The 27,684-nt window shown below is 38.6% G+C and overlaps 2 protein-coding genes across 13 annotated transcripts in view; both read left to right on the plus strand.

The window, feature by feature from the left end:
• The window catches only part of LOC141563844 (zinc finger and SCAN domain-containing protein 20-like), a 27,815-nt gene continuing 131 nt past the window's right edge, over positions 1-27,684 (plus strand). The window contains exons 1-7 of one of the 12 annotated variants that reach the window (XM_074305505.1): positions 1-138; positions 6,544-7,086; positions 8,413-8,485; positions 12,740-12,816; positions 13,136-13,217; positions 22,871-23,554; positions 26,317-26,765. In XM_074305505.1, the coding sequence (XP_074161606.1) occupies positions 8,461-8,485; positions 12,740-12,816; positions 13,136-13,217; positions 22,871-23,554; positions 26,317-26,411 (963 nt within the window). In that variant the 5' untranslated portion in view covers positions 1-138; positions 6,544-7,086; positions 8,413-8,460 and the 3' untranslated portion in view covers positions 26,412-26,765. Of the gene's footprint in view, positions 139-6,543; positions 7,087-7,107; positions 8,486-10,024; positions 12,817-13,029; positions 13,218-15,697; positions 16,593-22,870; positions 23,555-26,316; positions 27,678-27,684 lie in introns of those variants that run through there. The other 11 variants (XM_074305508.1, XM_074305506.1, XM_074305497.1 and 8 more) reach the window with 11 other exon arrangements.
• The window catches only part of LOC141562534 (uncharacterized), a 5,427-nt gene continuing 4,303 nt past the window's right edge, over positions 26,561-27,684 (plus strand). The window contains 1 exon segment of the mRNA XM_074302553.1: positions 26,561-26,660. Within this exon segment, the coding sequence (XP_074158654.1) occupies positions 26,561-26,660 (100 nt within the window).

A 27,684-nucleotide genomic window follows, 5' to 3' on the forward strand; every position in this document is an offset into this window, starting at 1 on the left:
TCTCCCGGGAGAGAAGCTTCACAAGGACTGGAATCCCAGTGTTCCCCGCGCGTGGAGCCCTCCGGGGCTTCGTCTAGCGAGCTGAGCCGAGTAGACTAGCTAACCCGGCATCTGGACGGACCGCTGGGGTCGGGGCTGGTGAGTTGGGGTCAGTGCGGGGGCGCTTTATTCTCAGCCGGCCTGGGACGAACGTCCTGGCCGCCGTTGCCGCTTTGGATGGAGAGATGCGCGATGTCCACTGCACCTCCTAGTCGCCTCAGCCAGTGCTTGTTGAATTTCTGCTTTGTGTCCGTGCGGCCTCCCCGAACTTTTCCCATTTCCGTGTTTCATTTTCTTCATCTGTAAATTGAGACTTTTTCCTGTCAACACTAGGTCTCAGCTTCTTCCCACGGCAGGCTTCTAAGAAATGCTTATTAAATGAATGAGTGGATGGGCACGGAGTAGCGAAAAGCTTTTGTATAGATACTAATACAAAATATCTAAATAAAGGGAGGGTCCTGCCAGAATCCCTTTCCGTGAGGTTTCCCTAGATTACTGAGCTCATGATTTCGCCCTCTATAAATTTAAAATATAAAACTTACACACACAACTTTATTGAGTGGATTAAAGTCATGTTCCCTGAATTCCCTCATTCATTTTTCCCCCTGAGGCTGGGGTTAAGTGACTTGCCCAGGGTCAAACAGCCAGGAAGTGTTAAGTGTCTGAGATCATATTTGAACTCAGGTCCTCCTGAATTCAGCGCTGGTGCTCTATGCACTGCGCCCCCTAGCTGCCTCTCATTCATCCTTTAAATCTTAGCATCATACATTCTCTTTCTCTCAAAAGTAACCCTTATTCCTTTTTAGTTTGTAACAGCCTTAGGAAGTTACCTAGAATGCTACAATTTATTTGTGGTCAGGCTCTCTGCCTGCTAATGCCAATTTCACGCTATTAAAACAATTAGGTTAATCCTCTTTGTCTCTTCCAGGACCTTGTGTCAACTATCATTCCCTTTCTCTTTCTTCCTTCCTAACTTTCTTTCCTTTTTTATTTCTTTTTTTCTTTCCTACCATTCCTCCTTTCTTCTTTTTCCCCTTTATTTCTTCAATTCTCTCTTCCTTCTTCCCTTCCTGCCTCCTTCATTCTCTATGACTCTCCCTCCTTCCCTCTCTTTTCTTTCACATTGAATCTTCTCTCTACTGGCCCCTTCCCATCTATTCATTCAACAAGCAATCATGTTCAGGTCTTCCAGTTCTTAAAAACAATCTTTCATTAGCCCTTCTAATGAATTCAGCTATTAACACCCATTTCTTCTCCCTCCCAGATCAAGCTTTCCGAGGGAAAAAATTATTTTTTCTTATACCCATTCTTTTCTCAGCTTCTTGCAATCTGGTTTCTGATTCCACTCTTCTGAAGGTCACTAGTGACCTAAATACCAAATTCAATGACTTTTTTTCAATCATTATCCTTGACTCTGAAGCATTTAACATTGTTCACCACTTCCCTCCTAGTAGATACTCTTTCCTCCTTTAGCTTTTCATACTACTACTTCCCAATCCCTGCTGATTTATCATTCTCTACCCTTTAATATTTACTAAATTTCCACCCTCGGTTCTTTTCTTTCTACATTCCCTTGGCAACCTAATTAACTATCAAGGCTTCAATTATCAGATCTATGACAAGGACTTCTAAATTTCTATCTCCAGCTTGGTGAATTCTACAGCTACATCTGAAACTGCCTAGATAAAATCTCCACTTGCATATCCTCCTGGTATCTCAAACTATGTAAAGTCCAGCTGCTTCTCATCTTTACCCCCAAAAGTTGTAATTACTTCTTATTTCACTATTTCTGTTAATGACTCCACAGTTTACCCCCAAATACAAAATCTTCGTGTTCTTTCTCATATCAGTGGATACAGAGTTGACCTCATATCAGTGGATAAGAGCTGACTTCAGGAGTAGAAAGATCATGGATTCTAGTGCTGTTTCTGCTATACTGGCTCTTTAACCTTAGGTCATTCAAACCTCTTAGTGCTTCAGGCAGTCCTCTAAGACTAAAAGATGCAGAAAAGGTGCCAGCCTAAAATGGCACTTGGGAGTTTCTTAACCAGGAGTTCTCTATAGCTAAGAAATCACAGTTCTAGTCTCTATCTCTATGTAATCAGCTACTTGCAAATCCTGTTGATGGTACTTTTTCATTATCTCCTTTATCCATCCCTCCTTGTTTCCATTACCAGAACTTTATCATAGAACTCCTCATTACCCCTCAGCTATTATCTTCTAAGAGATCATAGAATATCTATTCTTAGATCTGAAGGGAGAAATCATCTCTTCTAACCCACTCCTGAATAACTTTCCCACCAAGTGATACTCTATTGTCCACTGGAAGTGTGTTCAATGAGTTTCTTATCACAGCTCATTTCCCTTTGGGGTAATCTTTTATCTAACTGAAATCAGCCTGTCTCACATTCACACCCCTTAGATCCTATTTTGATTCTGAAATCCAAGCAGAACAAGTATGTTTGAAAGCAGTTATCCTGGGCTCCCTAAGTCTTTTCTTCTCCAGATCAAACAATTTTTGCTTCTTCTCTTTTTAACTATCTACTCTTCTCTATGACTTCCTCCCTTCCCTGTTACCAGCGTAGCTTTCATGCCATTTCTATACTAATGCATAAATCTGATCATATAATTTTGGTGCTCCAAAACCTACTTTTGTCCTAGAGGATCAGGTTTACACTTCATATCCTGACATTCAAAAACATCCATTCTCTGGCACCATCTTATTTCATACCATTTCCCATGTTCTCAGGATGCCAAACTAAAAACTCTCATGTTTTGTCCATTCTTGCCACCAAACTTTTGCTGGGACTGGTCTTCCTGTCCCCCATTGCCTCTTGGATTTTTAGCTCTCCTTTAAAGTCTAATGCCACTTCCTCCAGAAGTCATTCTTTAATATTTCTCACCCCTATAGGTAATGCCCTTTCCACCATTAAACCTTACACAGCATTTTGCTTGTACTATATTATCTAATTATGGTGTGTTATTTAATATTGGTGTGCTTATGTTATAGATTATAATCTTGAAGAGAATATGATTCATGTCTTATCTTTGTATTTCTTCCAATTTAGAATATAACGCTTAATGCTAGAAATCACTTGATTAGTTTTTTTGTTGAAGCAAATTTGAATTGAATTTTTCTGTTCTGCAGATATAAGATGAAAATTGTTTTATGTCCAACGGGGAGACTGCAGTTTTCTCCTCTCTGGTGGGTGGTTCAGAAGATGGACCTGCCGACATACTTCATTGTCTCTTTTACCCCCTTTTATCCCAACTCTTCTTCAATCAAGCATTATCTTTATTCTCACTCAAACCTTTGACCCTCACACTAGTCTGTCACCTTGTTCTTCTGTTTATTTTTGTACATTAGATTCTGGTTATATAACTTTTTCATTTTATGTAAAATGAAATATGAAAGATTTTTAATTGAAATATAGCCCTCAGCCAAAGTGCTGTCTTCCTTCTACTTTCCACCACACTTCCACCAGATACACACTAGCTCTTTCTGAACTCTGGGCAATGGAACCTTGGTTTTTCCTCTATAAAATTAGGGATAATATAGCATTTACCTCATAGGGCTGTTGGGTAGGTCAGATGAGAAAATGTGCATAAAGCATTTGTACTCCTTAAAGTGCTCTATAAATGTCAACTGCTTATATTATTACTTGAAAAACCTGTCTCCCAGTTGTCCCAGCTCTCTCCCTTTCCTGTAAGGGTTCTCTTTATCATAGTTTAATATGTCACCCTCACTTTAGGATTTTCCTGCAGTGCTCAGTTACTCCTCAGAGCAAATTAGAATACCTAATACATCCTGGAACTTAAATTAATTTAATGCTCTTACTTGCTACAAGCCCTTGATTTATAGTATTCAGTTTCTTCCCTTTCCTTTTGCTTCTCTCTCTGCCTAGAGTACCAAGCTAACCCTTGTCCACATTCAGCTTCTTTCCTGAGACCTTCTCTCCAGTTTAATGACCTGACTCCAATTACTCCCATGCTCTCTGCACTTCCTTCTCACACTTGCAATTATGTCTCTACAAACATAATTGTTTTATATATATATATATATATATATATATATATATATATATATATACATATACATATTGTGTACCATGTGTAGTTCATATCTGTTGTGTATACAGGGATGATAATGGCACTATCTACCCTCTAAGGGTTGTTGTAAGGAGAGTGTCTTGCAAATGTTAAAAGAGCTACAGAAACATTAATTACAATTGCTGTTAGTTTGCTTGTGTTTATGCATTGTGTGTTTATCTCTGTTTTATCACCCCCTACTAAATTACAAGTGCTTTGAAGATAGAAAGGGTGGGTCTCTATTATCCCTGTGATACTTTTAATAATCTTTTAGTATTGGTATTATTTGTTTTTATATTACCTGCATTTCTCAATATAATACTATTTTTCCCTTCCAGAAAGCCATCTTATAATAATAATAATGGCTAGAATTTATAAACCATTTGCTCTGGGCCAGGCACTGAGCTAAATGCTTTAAAAATATTCTCTCCTTTGAAAAGAGAGGTAGGTGCTATTATTATCACTATTTTTACAGATGAGGAAACTGAGGCAGAGATTTTAATGACTTGCCCAGGGTCATGAAGCTAGCAAGTATCTGAGGCCTAGCTCTCTATCCCCTAAACTGCGTAGCAGAGGAGTGATAAAAGTACCAAAAAACTATTAACCACATTAACTAAGGTACAGTCCTAGGCTGTGTTCTAGGAGAAAGTACATTCAGACATTTCTCTGGGGCCAAGTTAAGTCATAATTATTTCTTTTTATGTTATTATAATCACTGGTGACATTGTATTATTGGCTTTTCTTCCTTTTGTATCAGCCCATATGAGTTTTCCTAAGCTTCTCTGTATTTTTAAAATCATCGTTTCTTATATCTATTAATATTCTATTACATTCATCTGTCAGAACTTATTTAGCTTTTCACCAATTGATGAGCATCTTCTATTCTTTAATACTACAAAAAGAGCTCTTATAAATGTTTTGGTATATTTGACATTTTGGGGGCATGTCTTGCAGTGGCAAATGTTCAATTTTTAGTGAAATTAGATAGTTTAGTTACTTTCTTAATATAATCTCAAATTGCTTTCCAGAATAGTTGAACCAATCACAGCTCCACCAGCAATATATTAGTGGCCCTACTTTTTCATAATATCTTCAGCAATGACAAAGTCTACCTTTTGTCCTTTTTTCCAATTTGCTGGGTATGAGGTTAAACCTCAAAGCTATTTTGAGTTGCCTCTCTTACTGACTCAGAGCAGTTCTTCATATGTAGCTGTTACTAATTCACTTTGCTTCTTTTGAGAACTGTTCATACCTTCTAACTACTTAAAATGTACTTTTCTTATGTATACTCAGGATAACTGAATAGACTGGGCTATTCTTATGGTTCATAGTTTTTCAACTTCATAGGGTAAGAAAGTAAAATCTTCCAAGAAGAGATAAATGAAGGCATCTTTGGAACTCACTCACCAAGTCATTTCAATAAGCACTTATTAAAGCACCTGCTGTGTGTCAGGCACTGCAGACACAGTCTCTGTTTCATTTACTATCTCAAAAAACTTATATTCTCCAGGTGAGAAACAACATGTACATAGACAGTTAAATACAAAATGATTTGTTTCATCCAGTGGGGAAGCATTAACAATTGGAAAAATCAGGAAAGATATCTTGAAAGAGGCAGCAGGTAAGCTGATCCTTAAAGGAGTAAAGTATTCAAGGATGAAAGAGAATATTCTGGACACAAGGGGTAGTCTATGCAATGACACATGAGGGGAGGATGGAATATCACATGCAGAGAACAGCAAAGTAGGGCAGTTCTTCTCAAATACCTTTTTTTCGGCACATAATTTCAGAACAATATATATATATAACATGTTTTGAGGGCTATGTACATAGGTAGAACACCTAAGTGATACAGAAGATAGAGCACTGGATGTGAAGTCAGGTAGACATGTTCAAATTTGGTATCAGACACTTGCTAGCTGTGTGATCCTGGACAAATTCCTCATCTATCAAATGTGCTGGGGAAGAAAATGGCAAACAATTCTAGTCTCTGACAAGAAAATCCTTAAAATGGGATCAAAAACAGTCCGACATGACTGAAAAACAACTGAACAACAACTGTATTTACATAGGTATGCTGTATGTTCCATTCTACTAGTCTTTGATATTTTAAATAATATTGAATTTGTTTTCAAATTATTTTCAAATACTCTTATTTGTATGTTTTACTAAAGAATATTACTATGCTGTATGTTCCATCCTACTAGTCTTTGATATTTTAATTTTAAATAATATTGAATTTGTTTTCAAATTATTTTCAAATACTCTATTTGTATGTTTTACTAAAGTATATTACTATGTGTTCATTTGCTACAAATGTAATAAATACAGGCAAATAATTTGTACCAAATACAGACAAATTCTTAAGGCACCTGGTAATTAGGTTTCTGTTTTCCTGTTTTTTCTCTTACTCAGCCCTCTCTATCTCTCTTGCCCCTCCCCATTGTGTCCTTCCCCGTCCTGCCCCAACCATGTCTTCTAGGAGCAGCTCCAAGTAAATTTTTTCAGACACACAGAGATGTGAGCTCTAGGATTCATGCCTGCACTGGACCAAGATTGATTCCCCCCCACCTATCCAAACAAACAATAACTGCTGTTCTTGCCCCATTATATCAAGAGGAGTTCCTGTTAGTAAAACTGGAGGAGGATTCCTTCTTGGATGAGGACCCTAATCTCTGGGGATATGACCTCGACTGTGAAGCATCGCACCAGCAATTCCAGCAGTTCCATTACTAAGAGTCCACTCAGCCTCAGGAAGTGCTCTTCCGATTCTGAGCCAGAGAAGCCAGAGAAACGGACAAAGGAACAGATACTAGAGCTCCTAATCTTGGAGCAGTTCCTGAGCATTTTGCCAGAGATGCTGCAGACCTAGGGTGGGACCGTCATCCCAAGAACACCAAGCAGGTGGTGATCCTAGTGAAGGCTTGGCAGAATGAGCCCAAGAGATCAGCTCAGCAGGTGAGAGCAGCACGGTATAATGAACGGAGCATTGCTCTGGGAAGTGGGAGATGTGAGTGACAACCCTAGCACAACTCAAGCCAGCTGGGCAAGGCACTTCATCTCTCTGTGCTCAGTTTCTTCAACTGTAATGAGTATGCTAAGTCTATCCTCACAAGGTGATTCTGAATATAAAATGAGAGAAGATATGGCAACAATTAGAAAATAAATTTAAGGTAGTATTTTTAGGAAAGAGTGCAATTGAGCAATAGGTGGAGCAATAGGAAATCTTAGGATTTTCCTTCTCTCTCTCTCTCTCTCTCTCTCTCTCTCTCTCTCTCTCTCTCTCTCTCTCTCTCTCTCTCTCTCTCTCTCTCTCTCTCCTTCTCTCTCTCCAAACTTCAGTTCAGCTTTCTTTTCTGTCTCATGGAGATGCCTTAATTTGAATCATTGTGTAAGTATATGTTCTCTGTGCCCATAGTACCTTCTATAGTCGTGACCCAAATGTTGTGGATGACCTCTGCCCCTCAGCCCAACAACTTGGAATCTGTTACTTTTTCCTCTGAATTTGAAGGGTTAAAATTATACTGGATGGGACTTAGACACAGTTTGCTTTTGAATTAAAGTTTCCTTTAATTTATTAATTTATTAATTTTAATAATAATGATATTTAAAATCCGTTAATTTAAAAATCCTGGCAACAGAATAGTCATAGACTTAAGCTAAATAGAGAAACACAGGGGCCTCATTGTTTTCTTGAGAAATTATCTGGTTTCTTGAACTAGGCCACACATGAGCTCCTTGCTTTTTATTTAGATATATACATACCTTCAGTACTCTTAATTTGGGGTCTAGGTGATGTAACACCTTTGACCAGACTTTCTGCACCAGATTAAAGAAAATAAAAACAAATACTATTGAATTAATCAGTTAAAAGACATTTATGGTACACCCACTAGACATTGTGAGAGATACAGAAAAAGTCTAAGAGGAAATACCTATCCTCAAGGAACTTAATATTAGATTGGCAAAACAAGACAAAACATGAAATGGTTAGATGTCAGTTAACTGCTAAAGCATTTTGTAGTGACTGGAAATAGACTAAGAATAAGAATATTATTCATATTCATATGAATATATTAAGAATATGAAGATAAGAATAAGAGGCTAATACATAATTAGGAAAGATTCTCGGGAGGAGGTGGAACTTCACTTAGGTCTTGAAGGGTTAGAATAAGATTTGAAGAAGGGGAAGAAGTGTTGGGGAAGGAAACTATTTCTTGGTAGGAGGTAGTGAAAATATGGGGACCTTAATTCATGGTAATGCTTCTTAATCATTTGTTCCAGGAAATTCTGAAGAAAGAATTCTACATTTGCATAAGCACAGTCACATACATGTTGCTTAATGCATTCATCAAAGGTATATCACTTCTCCATTCATTTGAAGAATGTATAGAATAATCTTGCATTCTGTTCTTTTTTTAAATTTTATTTATAAGTTTTTTGACAGTATATATGCATGAGTAATTTTTTAAAATAACATTATCCCTTGAATTCATTTTTCCACATTATCCCCTCCCTCCCTCCACTCCCTCCCCTTGATGACAGGCAATCCCATGCATTTTACATATGTTACAATATAACCTAGATACAATATATGTGTGTAAATACCATTTTTTTTGTTGCACATTAAGTATTAGATTCCGAAGGTATAAGTAACCTGGGTAGAAAGACAGTAGTGCTAACAATTTACATTCACTTCCCAGTGTTCCTTCTCCGAGTGTAGTTGCTTCTGTCCATCATTGATCAACTGGAAGTGAGTTGGATCTTCTTTATGTTAAAGATATCCACTTCCATCAGAATACATCTGAAGTGTACAGCGATCTCCTGGTTCTGCTCATTTCACTCAGCATCAGTTGATTTAAGTCTCTCCAAGCCTCTCTGTATTCCTCCTGCTGGTCATTTCTTACAGAACAATAATATTCCATAACCTTCATATACCATAATTTACCCAACCATTCTCCAATTGATGGACATCCATTCTTCTTCCAGTTTCTAGCCACTACAAAAAGAGCTGCTACAAACATTTTGGCACATACAGGTCCCTTTCCCTTCTTTAGTATTTCTTTGGGATATAAGCCCAATAGCACCAATGCTGGATCAAAGGGTATGCACAGTTTGATAATTTTTTGGGCATAGTTCCAAATTCTTGCATTCTGTTCTGACAAAATGGACTTTTATTTCTCCCAAGACCATCACTACTCATAATTGAATTGGACTAGCCTCACTCCTAAAGATATAATAAATATTATATTCTATTTATTGCTAATAGAAATCATTTTTGCACCTAAAGAGCCACTCCTGTAGTACATGGATATCCATGGATCCTTAAACTCTCATCACCTGTGTATCCCTCAGACCATGATTTCTCATCTTGAATTGTCTGACATGGAAAGCGGAATGCCAAGGACTCACTTCATAGGAATTCAATTTCTTGCCCAGACTTCTCTTATAAACTACCCTTAGATTATTGCAAAGTGGTCACTTTTATGGCGGTGACTACTAAATTTGCTATTCTCACACTTAGAATTGTATTTTTTGATTAATGATAGCACAAGGGTCCCCTAGCAGTAATTCCAATACTCTTTACTCCTACTATATCCCATATTCTGCCTGAGCCACCATCCTAAGTCTAGGAATCTCCATGAAGTCCCTTCCCACATACCCTACTTACCTTTGTGCCTCATACCACATAGGTATTTAATTAGGGCTTGGTTTATATGAAAACTCAGGAGGACCCGAGTTCAAATTTGGCCTCAGATACTTAACACTTCCTAGCTGTGTGACCCTGGGCAAGTCATTTAACCCCAATTGTCTCAGCAAAAAAAAGAAAAAGAAAAAAGAAAAGGAAGGAAAGAAAGGAAGGAAGGAAGAAAGAAAGGAAGAAAGGAAGAAAGAAAGAAAGAAAGAAAGAAAGAAAGAAAGAAAGAAAGAAAGAAAGAAAGAAAGAAAGAAAGAAAGAAAGAAAGAAAGAAAGAAAGAAAGAAAGAAAGAAAGAAAGAAAGAAAGAAAGAAAGAAAGAAAGAAAGGAAGGAAGGAAGGAAGGAAGGAAGGAAGGAAGGAAGAAAAGGAAAGAAAGAAAACTAAGGGTAATGAGAAGAAGGCTAAATTTGAATTCAAACTCTGGTTCTTCTAAGTAGGCTTCATTTTTTTTCTCTGTAAAATGAATGTTCTTAAACATCTACTAGGTATAGAATAAATGGCTTGAGTTAGATGACCTCTAGGGAATCTTTCAGTATTATATCTGTGATTTCTGACTTTTTCCTATTCTTATCTTTCCCTCATTGCCTATTGGGAAGTTCTGGGCTACAAATTTTTAATAGTCAACATATGCTTTGTTCTTTTAGAGTTGTCTTAGCCAAAATGAATTTGGGGTCATGGTATTTTATGCTGTAGAGATCAGTGTGATCCTAGCCTTTGCTATTCCTTCTGAAAGAAAGGTTTAAGATTTCTTGGAAGGACACATTTTAGGTCCTCTGTATATCTGAATAGTACTTAATAATTCAGTCCTCAATTTATATTACACTTCATATAAATGACATACCTGGATTCAAAAGAAATCTCATATATGTCTTAGAGTTACTAGATTAGCAGATTTAGTCTTATTCCCTTGCTTTAGTTTCCTATAGTTATGAATATAGACCAAGGTGTATAAAAGGACTCAGAACAACTCTAGATTATCCTTATTTGAAAGTGACATTCCAGGAGGCATGTTCAATCTTGGGATTAGGAGACAATGGTGCTGGTGGCAACAGGAAGAGTCAACTCTAGAAGGTTCTCCAAAGGGTCGCTGGGTTGTTGCTTCTTTTCTAAGCCATCCCCTTGATCGAGAAGTTTGAATCTGTTTCATTCTATCTCCTCTAGTCCCACCATTGCAGAAACCAAAGTATCCAGAATGGCTCCATAGTAATCCTGTTTTCTGTAGTGTCTTCCCAACAAAGATTAATCCTGGGCTACTCCAGAATAGACTCTCAGTTCTGACCCCCTTCAGAGCATTTCTAGATTGGCTTATGAGGGGAGGAGACGGGGACTCACCAAGCCCATGATATATAGCAGTGCCTTGGGTACCTTCTGAAGTGCCTTCTTGGAAGAGGTCTGCATCATCATAATTGTTTAAGATTCCATGCCATAGCCAGGCAGTAACCACCCCACCCTCTTGCCAGCATGATAAGGTCATAAGCCTCCTGCTTCAAGACCCCTCACAGTCAGGCCCCAGGCTACTTTTTTAGGCTTATTCGCTCTTCACATATGTCCTATACTCCAACCAAAATGATCACTGTAGTGTCTCCTTAATTGTGCTTTAAAAGACCCAGCCCAGGATACCTAAGATCTCCCCTCTAACTATCCAAATAGCCATTCTTCCACACCCACCTCTGATCTTCCACCTTCAAGTCTTCCTTGACTGTCCCAGCTGGATGTATATCATTTTTCTCCCTCTCTCATGACACCCTGTTCATAGAGTAAGTACTTAATAAGGATTTTAATTACCTGCTTACTGGGCAGGAAAAAGCCTATCCTAGTCCTGGCTTCTCTGTTTTTAAAAGCTGTAGAGGACAAATTGCTCTCCTCAGAATGAAATAGATTCAATCATAGAGGCAGTGTGGTGCAGTGGACAGATCTTTAGACTTGGGGTCTGAAGATCTGGGTTTGAATACCAGTTGTGCTACTTAGACATGGTGCAACCCTGGGCATCTCCAAGCCTTGGTGTCCTCATCTGTAGAATGGGAACAAGAATTGTCACTGCCTATCTTCCAGGCCATTGTGGATATTGAGGTAGCAAGAAGTTAAGTGGTATATGTCAGCATCCAGCATCATTGCCACTTTACTCTTCTGTCTCCTTATAGGAGTTTTCACTTTGATTTTACTAAGAATCCCCTAACCACAAGAGATTTCATGATGGGAAGGATGCTACTGCCAGGTCACCTTTTGTATATAGGGACAGGAAGTGCTATCTGAATTGCCAGCACCGTTGGGTACAGCACAGGAATCATGAAGCTTCCAGTTAGGTTCAGCAGAGATCAAGCCAGAGGCAATGTCCCAGAAGAAGGGAACCACTGGAGCAACTGAGCTCTGTGGAGCCCAAGCCCCTGCACAAGAAGCAGCGAATATATTCTAAAATGGCTTGGGGAGGAGCCTATGGTAGGAAGAGGGATCCATGGTTTGGAGAAGTAATGGGACTGGGGAGGAAGTGCTGCGGGGGAGTCTAGCTTTTCTGCTAAATAGCATCATACAAGAAGAGGCTACCTTTGCTGCTATGAGTGATTGCCCCTCGTAGATGATTGGCTTTTTTGTCCTGGCACTCTGAAGATGAGCTCTCCCTTTCAATTTCCACTGAGAGAATCAGCACAACCAGACTTTGGGAAGCAATGAGCTCCAGAGTGGGATAACCATCTGATGCATAGAGCACGCCAATTTTGGTCAAGCACATAAAGTCATTGAAACTAAAGAACAATAAGACCAAGTAGAGAGTCATATCCATATTAGCTACAAGGATAGTCTTAATTGGATACAAAACAGCGAATGCTCAGAATTGATGTGTCCAGAAAAAAAAAATATATCAATGTGACTATCTGTAAGAATAACTGGAATTTAAATAGCTCCTTTTTCTTCTTAGACAGCCTAGCTTCTCGGGTTTCTATCCTTCCTAAAATGAGGAACGTTGGTAACTGCAAGATGGTAGATGAATCCCAGGTAAGCTGTGATTTGCCTTTTTTCCCCTGAAATGTTTGTACTTTGGAGATTAGACTCACCCTTGACAGTTCCCCTGTTCACTCATTCTTTAGAATCCTCCAAGTGTAATACTGTTTCCCTAGACAAAAAGCCCATACATGATCTTCCATCCTACCAATTATTTTTCCTGAATTCCTCCCTTTGGACCTCAAGCTCTCCCTATTGTTTAATCAGGTAATATGAAATGCCTGTGAATCCTGAGTCCTGACTGAGGGTTGTATGGATCAGTGACACTTACATCAGTGACAGGACATACCCTTGTATGCCCTTTCTCTCACAGAAAGACACAAGTCATGGAAATTCTGCTCAGGACCTCCAGGAGGACATCAAGGAAGACAATAGTAGGAATGAGCTCTTGCTGGGTAAGAACTTGTTTCTCTCAGAAAGAAGGAGTTTTTAGGTATCTACAACTCACAATTCCCTGAGGCTTCTGAGGGTGTTCACCTCACTGAGCCAGAGTCTTGTGAAGGGTTAAAGTGAGTGGCTTTTGGTCTTCAATGATATCTGTAATAGACTGGAAAGGCTCTCCAAATACCCTTTAAGCTTGTTCTTTGCTCTTAAAAATTACTCTATTTCCCCCTGTTTAAATTCTTCTTAGAGGTACATTTCACAGACTTCTGAGTTTTCATATCTTTAAGTTCTTCCTTTTCTGTTTGGTCCCAATTACAGATACAAGACAAAAAAATGAGAAAAAAAGAGCAAACTAAAATAGTTTTGAACTCAACATATTCTTTAACTCTACCCAGTGAAATTGTAATGCAAGCTTATTTTGTTGGTGCCCTGTTCCTTCTGTATCACAATTCTGTCTCACAGTGCTGTAGAAAACTACCAATAGAATACAAATTCTGGTTGGTTAAGGTATAGACTAGGTGCTACACTAAGTACCTGCTCCCTGAGGCTCACATGACAAATAGACTCATCATTAGAAAGTTAGCCTCTTGTCAATGTATTCTTTGGTCCACAACAATGGATAAAGACCTTCTGTTTGGGTTTAAAGAGGTTGAAATGTTCATCTCTGCAAGACAAAACCGCCAACTGGAAGTAAGAAATACCTGCTCTGAACTGCTACTAACTAGATTGACTCTTTCTAGCAGAGGATCTTGACAACCTTGTCCAACTCAAATGGTGAAATGATATAACTTTGTCTCCCCTGGAACCAGTAATGGGGATCAACATAGCAGAGGGGGAGGACTGGAAACTTGAATCCATACTCCAGATTCGCTGCTTCTTAGCAATGTAACCCAGGATAAGTCAGTTCTTTCTAAGCTTTAATTTCCTTATTTACAAAATGAAACCTTTGGACCAAATGGCTTTAAGCACTCTTCCAGTTTTGACTTTCTATAATTCTTTGAATTGCTTGTGATCCCCTGTGTTTAAACAAGTACCTTTTTATAATTGATTAGCTTTTCTTTGTGATTTATAAGTTAAGAGTTTATGCATTCCCATTTGAAAATTCTCTGATGAACAAAAGATGTGATTTTTTTTTTGGAGGCAGTTGGGGTTAAGTGGCTTGCACTGTTCACACAGCTAGGAAGTGTTAAATGACTGAAGTCTGATGTACTCAGGTCCTCCTGACTTCAGGGCTGGTGTTCTATCCACTACACTATCTAATTGCCACAAGATGTCTTTGGACTTTTTATAACAAATCAATTTTTAAACTCCTGACAAATCATTCCCTACTTAGAATATTTTCTTAAGTTAATTTTTAGTTTTGTCTCTGCCAAAGGCCAGCTTTGTGATCTTAGCAAAGTTAGTGAATCTTTCTGGTTCCTAGTTTCCTCATCTATAAAATAGGGTCATTAAACCTTTTCTGGCCTGAGTATTCTGATGATCTCTTCTCCCCAGAGTGAGGCTCTGAGTTCATACAAATCTATGAAACACTCACTGTGGAACAAATAATGATGAATGTTGGAGGGGATGTGGGAAGACTTGGACACTAATACATTGTTGGTGGAGTTGTGAAAGAATCCAACCATTCTGGAGAACAATCTGGAATTATGCCCAAAAAGTTATCAAACTGTGCATACCCTTTGACCCAGCCATACTACTACTGGGCTTATATCCCAAAGAAATACTAAAGAGGGGAAAGGGACCTGTATGTGCCAAAATGTTTGTGGCAGCCCTTTTTGTAGTGGCTAGAAACTGGAAAATGAATGGATGTCCATCAATTGGAGAATGGTTGGGTAAATTATGGTATATGAAGGTTATGGAATATTATTGCTCTGTAAGAAATGACCAACAGGAGGAATACAGAGAGGCTTGGAGAGACTTGCATGAACTGATGCTGAGTGAAATGAGCAGAACCAGGAGATCACTGTACACTTCAACAACAATACTGTATGAGGATATATTCTGATAGAAGTGGAAATCTTCAACATAAAGAAGATCCAACTCACTTCCAGCTGATCAATGATAGACAGAAACAACTACATCCAGAGAAGGAACACTGGGAATTGAATGTAAAATATTAGCACTACTGTCTATCTACCCAGGTTACTTATACCTTCAGAATCTAATATTTAGCATGCAACAAGAAAATTGGATTTACACACATATATTATATCTAGGTTATACTGTAACACATGTAAAATGTATGAGATTGCCTGTCATCAAGGGGAGGGAGTAGAGGGAGGGAGGGGAAAATCTGGAAAAATGAATACAAGGGATAATGTTATAAAAAATTACTCATGCATATGTACTATCAAAAATATATATATAATTATAAAATTAATTTTAAAATACAAGAAAGAAAGAAAGAAAGAAGAAATAAAGAAAGAAAGAAAGAAAGAAAGAAAGAAAGAAAGAAAGAAAGAAAGAAAGAAAGAAAGAAAGAAAGAAAGAAAGAAAGAAAGAAAGAAAGAAAGAAAAGAAAGAAAGAAACACTCACTGTGAACAAATTACTAAGTTTCCTTATTCTCTCTCAGTGATTTGAAGATCCCACTGTGGTCTCTTGGTCATTCCCTAGGAATCTCCCTCTCACGTCCCACTGAACTCCAAGAGCCGCTTTATAATCATCATATATTGTCATGCCTTGTTTGCTTTCTTACCAGCAGAGTTTCCAGTTCTCAAGACCAAGGGATCTTTGCCATTAGAGCAAGGAAGGGACCCATGGGACCCAAATCTCCAGGGCTCTAAAGAAACAAAGAGACTAAAGAGATTCCCACACAAGTGGAAAACAAATAAATTCTGGCCCAGCATTTGCCAGGAAAGAAGTCAAAAGCTGGGAAGAGGAGAAACAGCATGATGGAACAGACACAAAAGTTTCTGGAGTCCTCTGGAGCTATGAGGAAACCATGACATTTCTTTCAATCCTTGGTGAACCTCAGTTCTCAGGAAAACTCCAGTCCCATCGCCGAAACCGCCAAGTATATAGAGCAGTAGCTGAACGGCTGAGAGAGCAAGGTTTCTGTGGACATTGGAGCAATGTCGCTCTCGGTTCAGAAACCTCCAGATGAGTTATCGAAAAGCAAAGATTGACAGAGCCCCTAAGTCCTGTGCCTTCTTTGGAGAGATGGCCACCCTACTGAGTACCTATACCTCTACTTCTTGTCCTGACACCTTGGGAGAAACCTGGGATTCATCTCAACAAAGGGACAGCAATGTTGAAACTGAAGAACCAGAGAACAGGGAGCATGAGGAGGGAAGAAAGGACCGTGATGAGGATGAAATGATCAACAAGGAATTGACCCATCAGGACAAGGTGCCAAGCACCCAAGATCCATTCTCTAGCTGCTACGGTAAGGATCTCATAAAAATGACTTCTGTCAGGCATCAGCACAAAGAGGAGTTTGTTTCTTTTTGCCTGTGATGTTGTGACACTTTCTTTGTGTTTTGGTGGTCCCTATTTGGTAACAGTTCTTGTCATTTCCCTCCCTGACAGGGAGTTATGGGAATGTATTGTTTACCTATCCATGGCCATATTACTCAAAGAAAATAAGTGTCAATAGCCAAATTCTTCATGGTAGTATTATTGATTTGAAATTGTTGAAAACAGAAGATAAAGAGAACACAGTAATATTCCTGAGATAAACATTGACAATATAACAAAAAGTTTCTTCTCTAAAGTCCACTCCTATCTACCCAAAATTCAAATTATCCATTTCACAAATTCTGTTTTTCAGCTAATTGGTATCTTTTTCGTATCTATTTTGTAAGAAGTTATATGCTTTTTTCCATTTCACCAAGTCTGTTTTGTAGGGAGTTATATCCTTTTGCCATTTCATCAAATCTATTTTTAAAGAGTTTTCTTCAGATAATTTCTGTTTTTCCCTTTCCATCCCCTTTTGCAAAGATCTCATTTCCTTTCCCCATTTTCTTCTAACTCTCTTTTAAGATCCTTTTTAAAATCTTCCAAGAAAACCTTATGAAAGCCCCTTTGGGGCTTCATCTAGAGCTGATTTGCCTCTAGGAACTTCAGGATTTGAGGTCTTTTCTTCTCTCTCTCCATAAAAGCTGTCTATGGTGAGAGTTCTTTTTGCTTTTTTGCTCATTTTTAAAAGGCTTGAGGTCTGCTCTGAGCAGCAGCTGCTTTAGTTTCCCTTGGGGCAGTTCTGGTGACTGACTTCCGGCGCTAGATAATCATGGCCAGGTCCCATGTTCTTCTGGGGCTCAGGGGCTTACAGTTTGCTTTTTCCTTGCAACCAGGACAGGGTAGCCTAAGAGCCTCACAGGAGATTTCCCCAGTACACAGACACAGCAACACTTTGGCTCCCTGCCCCAGCTCCTTGCCCCAGGCTCCCTATACTGCAGTCTGGGCTCTGCTGACTGTCTCCCTGCCTGATTGAAACAGACCTGTTCTAAAGTCCTTCCAAAATATCTTCTGGAAATAGGGTGTACTCCAAATATTTGTGGGTTCTATCACTCCAAAACCAGTTCAGAGGTTTAATCTATTGTTGGTTTGAGAAAAGGTCAGAGGAGGTCACAGAAAGTCATGTCTGCTCTCCACCATCTTGACTCCACCCCTCCAAAATTCAAATTATCAGATATATACAAAGGACTGAATTTATTATTTAATGGTTCTGTGCAGTAATAATCAATGTGCATAATTATGATCAAGAAGTATTGCAAGATCCTGGGCATTCAAAGAGATTCTGTCATGGTCAGTAATGTATGGGGCCATACAGATAGAGAGCAGAATGCCAGACTTGCAGTCACGAGAAGCTTTGTTTCACACGCAGCCTCTGATGCATATTCATTGAGTAAACATAGAGAAGTTATTTACCTTCTCCTAGCTCTAGTTTCTAATAAAAATGGAGATAATATTCCCTGGAGTATCCACCTTACAAGATTGTTGTGATGATCAGATTATAAATGTGCTTTGCAAACTCCATAGTTTTCTATGAAGTCAGTTATGTTTTTGGTGTTATTAGGCATGTTTATTAAATTCTAATTCATTAATTGCATTGACCCACATGTGGCATGTGGTGTGTATGGTAACTCAATTATTCAGTACCTTAAAAGACCTCTATTCCCTAAGAATTCTGGATAAACAAGTGTTTCCTGATGATTCAGTTTATTATACTAGCCTGAGCCAGATTACCTATGGCTGCTGTTTGGTCAGATATTGGCTCAGTCATCCACCAAGGGAACACTGTGAAAATGGTCTCTTTCCTGAATCCAATCAGATAATCAGTCTTTTGTTCACCTAATTATCTTGGCTGTAGTACATATTTTATCAACATGTGTTCACTGGTTTGTCTAAAAGTAGAAGCAGTCTTAAATCAAGAAGGGATCTTTAAGGCCAGATCCTGCCCGAATCATAAATCTGCTCCACATTATCACCAAGATCATTCATTCTCTGCTTGAATGCCTTTTAGGCATAGAACCTTACTACTTCCCTAAACAATTTGCTCCATTCTTAAACTGTTTTAACATTTAATTTTTTTTTTCCTTTTATTAAGCCAAATTATGCTTCTCTGTAACTTATTATGGTCCCTCTGGAACCAAGCAAAACAAGTCTGGCTTTCTTCCCCCATTTCCTCATCTCAATCTCAGGTCTTTTCCAAGTGAAACATCCCTGATTCCTTCAACGTGGTCAACAATATAATATGTAAGTGTCACAGATGTAGTGTGATCAGTATAGAATCATAGAATACTGGACTTGGAAACAAGTTCAAAGATCATTCAATCCTATCTTTACTCAAACACGAATTCCTTCCTGACTTTCTTCTTCCTCAACCTAGAAGCTTCTACTTATGTTGCTAAATCTCATAATTTTATTGATTTGGGTCCTATCTCTGATGGTATATAACACCACATATCAATACCTTCTCATCCTTTATGATTCAACTATCAAAGATATACCTAATACCCTTCTCTGGGGCTTTTAATAATCCATGAAGATAGTGCAATTCTCTCTCAGGATATCCCATCACCCTCTCTAACTACATGACCAGCTCACATCTCTTTCTGATCTTCAAATCTGGTTGATGACTTTTAAGTTGATCCTTATGTACAAGTCCAAGCTTATTAATATGCTTCATTCTATTTTCATTATAGGTTGGATTCTAACATCACTTGTATTTTTTATTATATTAGCTACGAGTTAGACTGAGAACATACTGCATGACATTGAATGGCAATAAGCCTGAAAACTCATTAAACCTCTGAATCTTTTGTAGCATGAACTGTAAGCCCCCTCTTCATCCTCAGCTTGTTCATTTGATCTTTTTTTCTCCAAAGACTTAAAATGTGACAGGAATGCATATACTTTTATTAAATTAAACCATTTTCCCAGACTATTTTTCAGAGCTTTGGGGAATTTGATTTTGTCAATATATAGCTATGTCTTCCAGCTTCCTATCATCTACAACTATTTATACCTTTATCTAAATCATTGATAAAAAGGTGTTAGCCAAAGCTATATTGAGGACAAAATCCTCAAGCAAGATCCTAGAGATCCCATTCCTGCTTAGCACTGATTGATTCTTTTTTTTTCCCCTGAGGCAATTGGGTTAAGTGACTTGCCCAAGGTCACATAGGCAGGAAGTGTTAAGTATTTGAGGTCACATTTGAACTCAGGTCTTCCTGACTTCAGGGCTGGTACACTATCCACTGCCCCTTAATCAACATTCTTTTGTTCTAATTGCTCAGTAAATTACAAATCAACCTGACTTTTCATCTTGTCCTTTAGTATATTGGTGAGACTTTGACAAAAACTTCATATAGAGCTCATCCCCAGGATTTCACACTGCAAAAAATGGAAGTAAAAGACCTTAGAGTCAAGCTGATTGTTTACCTAACCCTTCTCTTAAGTTTTAGAATCAGAGCATAAAATATGAGATAGTTCCTATTCCCTGTTCCAGCCATAACTCCTCTATGATGTAACCTCATTAAGGGAACATTGGGTACAGTCATAAAGGAGAAAGGAAAAAAAGCAGCATTTGTTGAGATGGCATGGTTGGGTGGAGAGCATATGAGGTATTAAGTAGCCTGAGTTTTTTTTTTTTTTTTTTACTTTTAATAGTTTTATTTTTCCAAAGACAAGGAGATAATTTTCAACATTCATTTTTCTAAGACTTTTTGTACTAATTTTTTCTCCCTTCCTCCTTTACCTCCCCATTCCCCAAAATAGCAAACAATCTGATAGAGGTTAAATATGTGCAATGCTTTTAAACATTGTAAGAAAAATCAAGCCAAAAGGAGGAAAAATCCCAAATAAAAAAGGTGAAAATACTATGAAAAGCCTGAGTTCTCAAATTGCTGGGTCACTAGGCAAATCACTGTATTTCCCTGGCCCCGGTTTTTGCATATTCTTCAGTTCTAGCATTCTCTGAGAATACTATGACAACAGACAACATGCCAATGGGAGAAAAAATTATGGATATTATTGTGAGATCTTTAGGTGGTGACTTAGCAACCAGTAAACATTTTAAAGTGCTCACTGGGGCAGTTAGGTGGTGCAGTGGATAGAGCACCAGCCCTTTAGTCAGGAGGATCTGAGTTCAGATCTAGCCTCAGACACTTAATACGTCCTGGCTGTGTGACCCTGGGCAAGTCACTTAACCCCAATTGGCTCAGCAAAAAAAAAAAAAAAAAAACACTTACTATAGGACAAGCCCTGTGCTAATCACTGGGGGGATATAAAAAGAGTCAATACAAATATGGAATTATGTTTAAAAGAATTGCACATATTTAATCTATATCAGATTATTTGCTGTCTTTGGCGGGGGAGGGAAAAAGAGGGGAAAATTTGGAAGACAAAGTCTTATAAAAATGAAGGTTGAAATGATCTTTACATATATTTAGAAAATTAAACATTATTGAAAATAAAAACAAAAGAAAAAAAAAAAGAGTCACTAAATAGTTCTTGCCCCAGTGAATATGAGAACTAGTTTCCAGGCAGGCTTCTTTGCCCACCACTTTCCACATGGTTCCACTGACAATACAGATATCCTGCATGTTTACCTCATTTAGTCAACTCTGATTGCTCTGTGTGTGTGTGTTTGTGTGTATGTGTGTGAGAGAGAGACAGAGACAGAAACACAGAGAAAGAGAGAGAGACAGAGAGAGTTTTGTTAACCAGGGAATAAGCTTATATTAATATTGTAATGCATAGAACACTGGCTTGGGAATTAGGAAACCAGGTCTAGTTCCTGGTCTCCTATAAACTAAGTGACTTTTAGGAAATTCCTTTTGTTTCTCTGGATCTTAGTTTCTTCTGTAGAATGATGAGGGTAGACCTCAGTAGTCCTTTCTGATTCTCTAATTCTAATGATTCTGCATGATAGGGTCATTGTTATCAGGAAGTTTGCAGCCCTGCAAAGTCTCCTGTTTGGAGAAATGGGAATATTTAGTTGTCCTATACAAAGTGTACCTGAGAGATGAGGAGATGATAAAAGTAATAATAGCTAGCATTTATATATGTTTATTATATTTATCTTATAACAAACCTGTAAGGTAAGTTCTATTGTTTTGCCCATTATATGTAAGGAAACAGAGGCAGACAGAGGTTAAGTGATTTATCCAGAGCCATATAACCAGTAAGTATCTGCAGTAGGATTTGAACTCAGGTCTTTTTAACCAGTATGCTAGCCACTGTGTTACCCCAGAAGGGTCTGTCAAGTATCTTTTGGCAGATCAATAAATTTAATACTCCAGAGGCTCTATAATTGCATCGATGTAGGTGTTCTCCCCATTGACGCATATCATAATCCATCCTATTGCCCAGCCATTCTATATGATTCTCATCAATGTCTTCCCAACTTTTTACAAATAACAATAAAATGTAAGAGCTGATAAATATATAAAAGAAGCATAAATTACAATGAGAAATGGCTTTGAACTGGGAAAATCGGGAAAGGTTTCAGGGATGTCATTTGAAGAATAAGTCATATAGCAGAAAAGACTGGGGTAGGGAGCAGAATAAACAAAGGCGTGGAGATAGGTAATCCTGGGATATGTTTGAGGGATAAATTGGAGTGTAAATTAACATAAAGGAGAGAAATGTGAGTAGTGTGAGATAAGGTTCTGAGAAAGAGCATAAAGATTGCCTTAAATCTAGTCCTCATCAGTCTATGTGACAAAAGTAGTACATGCTAGGGGAGCATGGGGGAAGTGAGGGGAAGGAAGGGGAGAGCTAAGTGTCACTTTGAATGACCATGATTCAGAAGCCTTTTGAAGAGTCTTAAAGGATGGGTAGAATTTAGGCTGGGGAGAGGAATACAAGCCCTTAGAAGGGAGACCCCTAAACCCCCTCTCCACCAACTCATGGCCTGGGCCTTTTCATGCTCAACACAAACAGAATTTATAGGGCTCTTCTCCAAGGAAACCATAGTCTTTGCATAGTCCAAACTGCAAATTGTTCTGAGTTTCTGTCTACCCATGAACGGTTATCTTTTCATTTTCCCTAAATTGTTAAATTAGCAAGGACAAAGTTAAAAAAAAAAAAAAACATATTCTCTGGGAGGGCAATCTTGCACATAGTAGACACTTAGAAATTTTTTTTTAGCTGAATTGATTACCAATACCAATAATAATGTCTGCTATTTATTTCCTTCCCTATTGGCCACTCCAGATCCTAAATCCAAAATGGCCCATCAAGAAAAGTCAGGGAAAGTTTCTTGGAATTCAGATGAGGAAAGAGAAAGCAGCAAAGATTCCTACCTCAATAAGGATCAAGGAAAATCTTGTGAGGCTTCAGCAAATAAAAAAATAAAAGACTGGGGGGACCAAGAACTGGGCAATGAAGAGGACGAAAAATATGCAGGTGTACATTGGGGCTATGAAGAAACCAAGGTTTTTCTGGCAATTCTCAGTGAGGCTTCATTTTCTGAAAAACTCCGGACCTGTCACAGAAACAGCCAAGTTTACTGTGCCATTGCAGAGAGGCTGCAGGAACATGGCTTTCTCCGGACGCTAGAGCAGTGTCGATATAGATTCAAAAACCTCCAGACCAGCTACCGGAAAGCAAGAACCAGCCACCCGCCAGGGACCTGTCCCTTCTACAAAGAAATAGCAGCCCTGATGCATTTCCGAACTGCTATTGAACCAACTTATGCTATGAAGGAGATTATCTGTCCACTAGGGAGTATGAATGGAGATTCTGACTCCCAGGGACAGGAGCCAGAGAGCTGGGAACAAGGGAACCCTGGAAAGGTGACCACAGCCAAAGACTGTGAAAAGAAGGAAATGGGCCTCCAGATGTTCACCCAAGAGCCCAAAGATCTCAGGGCCACATCTTTTTTCCTGAATCGAACAGGTAAGGTTCTCTTAGTAAGGAGCCCTTGGTACTGCCTCTAAAAAGAAATGAAAAATGATCGAAGGCATAGAGTATCAGCATGTTCTAATCCTGTTGGAAACAGTGAATTGCTCTTTTATTTAGAGAAACTTTATGTTAGATGTTTATAAGGAAGGTACTAAAGAAAGCAGAGACTATAAGTAACAAGCTGGATGGCAGAATTATAAAAAGTTTTTAAATAAGTTAGAACATTAGGTCAAATCTAGTAACATGGAAGCAAATATAAATTTGTATGTAAGATTCCAAAAATCAGCTTCTTAAGTATGTATGAAATGGGGAATGAATGGCTAAACAGCCATTTATCTAACAAGGATCTGGGGGTTCCATTGGGCTACAAGTTAAATGTACATAAAGATTATTTTATGGTAGCTGGGAAAATGCATTCTTAAACCAAATTAAAAGAAAGTATGATGTCCAGTACTATGATAGCAATAGTCCCATCTGTCAAGACCGCATTTTTTTCACTTCTGGACACCAACTTTTAGGAAGCACACCAATGAGGTGAAACATGTATAGAAAAAGACAGCCAGGACAGTGAAGGGTCTAAAATTTCATGCCATAGAAGAACTAATTGAAAGTCCCTTAAAAGATTGTTACACGTAAAAGAGATTACACTTGCCCTGCTTGGTCTCAAGGGGGTAGATAATGTTTCCAAGAGGCAGATTTAGACTTGATATGAGGAGAAACTTCTAGCAATGAACTTTCCAAAAGTGGAATGAGCTGCTCCTTGGGATTATATGTTTCCCTTCCCTGGAGGTTTTCAGGCAAAAACTAGATAATCACTTATCAGATTCAGTGTAGAGGAAAATTTTGTTAAAGTAAAGATAGGTTATGCTGTCTCTTCTTACTGTGAGAGTCTGTACTCCTGGTGTGGGAACATTGTAGAAATCAGGGGCCTTGGTTCAGTCAGCAAAACTGACCAGTGAGCTCCTCTCCCCAAGGATAAGCATAATTTTTCATTATTAGATGTTATTATTACTCCCCTGATCTTCTCTTACTTTGGGGGAACTGAAGTAGTAGCATAACAGGTTCCCCTTTCAATATGATACCAGTGTTTAGGGTGGTTTAGTATTAGGGTAAAATTTCTACTCAGGGCTGGAATTTTCTTTTCTTTTTTTAATTGCACTTTTAATAGTATTTTTTCCTATTACATGTAAAATAGTTTTCAACATTCATTTTTGTAAGATTTTGAGTTCCAGATTTTTCTTTCTCCCTACCTTCCCTCTCCCTCAAGACAGTCAGCAATCTGATATAGATTGTAAACATGTAAAATCATGTTAAATAGTTTCACATTAGTCATGTTGTAAAAAGAAAAAAAAAAGAACAGAACAAAAGGGAAAAGCAAAAGAAATGAAAAAAAGCAACAAAAGTGAAAATAGTATGCTTTAGTCTACTTTCAGACTCCATAGTTCTTTCTCTAGATATGGACAGCATTTTCTATCACAAGTCTTTTGGAATTGTCTTATATCATTGCATTACTGAGAAGAGCTAAGTCTGTTATAGTTCATCATCACACACAATGTTGTTGTTACTGTGTACAATGTTTCCCTGGTCCTTCTCACTTCACTAAGCATCAGTTCATGTAAGTCTTTCCAGGTTTTTCTGAAATAAGCCTGCTCATCATTTCTTATAGAACATTACATTCATATATCACAACTTGTTCAGTCATTCTTCATTTGATGCACATCCCCACAATTTCAAGTTCTTTTCAGGGCTAGGATTTCCAGAGCAAACCATAGAAGCCATCAGATCCACCCCAGACATAAAGGTGGAAAGAGAGCATCATCAGGAAAATAAATGGTATTCACTTTTGACCTGGACCAGGACCCTTGCTGTTGTTGGAGCTACTGTAAGATTCACCTTTTCTGGAATAGCTTAACTGTCTGCCATTAAATTGTACCCCCAACTGGAGAGCTGGCAGAGCCTCCTTACCTTGGCTTTATATATGAATGAGTTTCTGCCTAGACCACTTTTCTTTAATATATAATTGTACAACTGTGGAATGTTTATCTCCTATTCATTTGCTTAGACAGAGGAAGTCTATCACTCCTGACTTATAGAACTGGACCTTCACTGGGCAGTGTGACAGATCTTTACCTCACAGAGATCATTGTGAGCTGTTAAAAAAAGAAAAACAAAATTTGGAAAAAAATGGAACATGTATCAAACGGCCCAAAGAATCCAGAGCATTCCAGATGGGGTTCGACAGCCACACAGTCCATTTTTCTTCTCATTTCCTTCCCAATGAAACAACTGGCTAACTTCCTGGGGAAGGAAGCTTCCAATTGGTAGAGAAGCTCCTCATGGACATAGAACTTGGATCAGCCTCTCAGTGCACATTTACTAAGTGCCAGGCAATGTTCTTTGTTGTTCCAATCTATAGAACAACTTTATGAGACACCATTCATATACCAAAAACCCTACTTACCTAGTAGTTTGGGTACTTTGTAGATGCTGTTACCAAAGTCGTTTAATCAATAGTTCATTCCTCGAACCTGCTGGGCCAGGTTCCCTCTGGTCTGGATGCTAAAATAAGTGAGGTCCTTGTATGCCTTCAAGTAGCTTCCCACCTAAGAGATTAGATCAGGCACATAGAGCTGATCAAAACACAGGGAGAAAATTAAAAGGTCATAAACAGGGGTACAGAGCTCCAGGTAAAACTTTAGTCCTGTATGTCTCCCCTTATTGAAACTCTTTCTTTAAATTCTTTCTCCCTATGTCAGGCGTGCACTGGGGCTATGAGGAAACCAAGGCTTTCCTGGCAATTCTTAGTGAATCTCAGTTTTATGAAAAGCTCCGGACTCACCACCCCAATTGACAGGTGTATCGGGCCATTGCTGAGTGCTTGTGTGAGAGGGGCTTCCTGCGGACTCTGGAGCAGCGTCGGACCAAGTTCAATAGCCTCCAGACAAGCTACGGAAGGCAGGGAGCAAGCACGCCCCAGAGACCTGTGCGTTCTACAAGGACATGGATGCTCTGGTGAATGCCCATACCGCGGTAGTGAAAAAGGAGGCACAGCAGTCCAGGCAGGCAGGCAGCAGTGCCGACCCTGCAGAGTGGGAGCCGGGTAGTTGACACAGTGAGGAGATACTGAGAAACTGTGACAGTGATAAAGCAACCATCAAAAAAGCCAAGAATCCTGGGGTCCCTGCTCTATTCCAACTCTCAGCTGGTAAGATGTCTCATTTTTCATTGGAATATGGCCTTCCCCTTCTCATTTTTCCCCCACAACCCATGGGCCTTATCCAGGGGGGATCTATCTGGTTTAGAAACAAGTGCATGAGAAAAGAAGGTCAGCGATTTGGGTTCATTTCCATCCATATGCTAAAACTCATTAACTAAATTAATAAATGCACATATAATTTTTTCGTTTGTTTGCTATTTGCTTAGCATTGAATAAAACACTTTGAATAGGATCCTATGAAAAGGTATATAAAATGATCCCTTCTCTCAAGGAACTAACAGCTTAGTCGAGGAAAACTAGAAAATAAGAACAATAGAAAATATAATTGGGAGAATAAAACCAAGGTCCTAGCTCTGCCATTATCTAGTTAAATGACCAGCTGGTACCTCAACTTCACCGTTACATTCCAGGTTAAAAAAAAAAAAAAAACTCTCAGCAAGTCACTTAAGTGCCCTGAACCTTCAGCTGGAAAATGAGAATAATAATGTCTATAGTGCCGACTTCCCAGGATTATTGTAAGGCTCAAATAAGTGTGCACCTGAAGAGCTTGGAAGTGTTGTATCAGTCAATAACTCAAAGGATGGAATTGTCAAGGGGGAATTTGGCTCTTTGGGCTAGGAAAATATGAGTAAGGTTTGGAGAAGGAGCAGTGCATAGGAGGAGGAGACTAGTGAGAAAAGCCTGAAACTACATGGTTTTGAGCACACCTCTTTCCATAAATTTCCGTTCTCATGTGCAAAATGGCTACTTTAATATCAAATTCTTATATTCATAAAACCCCAAAAATGGGTTTTATGAATCTAGCTGAAATGTGTAATTGGATGTCAACTTCCCCTTCTCCTATTGTCTTCCATAACTATTTGGGTTAGTTGAAATCACCCATTTTTATTATTGTTGTTTTTCTCAG

Source organism: Sminthopsis crassicaudata, chromosome 3 (genome assembly GCF_048593235.1).
Source record: "Sminthopsis crassicaudata isolate SCR6 chromosome 3, ASM4859323v1, whole genome shotgun sequence".
Lineage (NCBI taxonomy): Eukaryota > Metazoa > Chordata > Mammalia > Dasyuromorphia > Dasyuridae > Sminthopsis > Sminthopsis crassicaudata.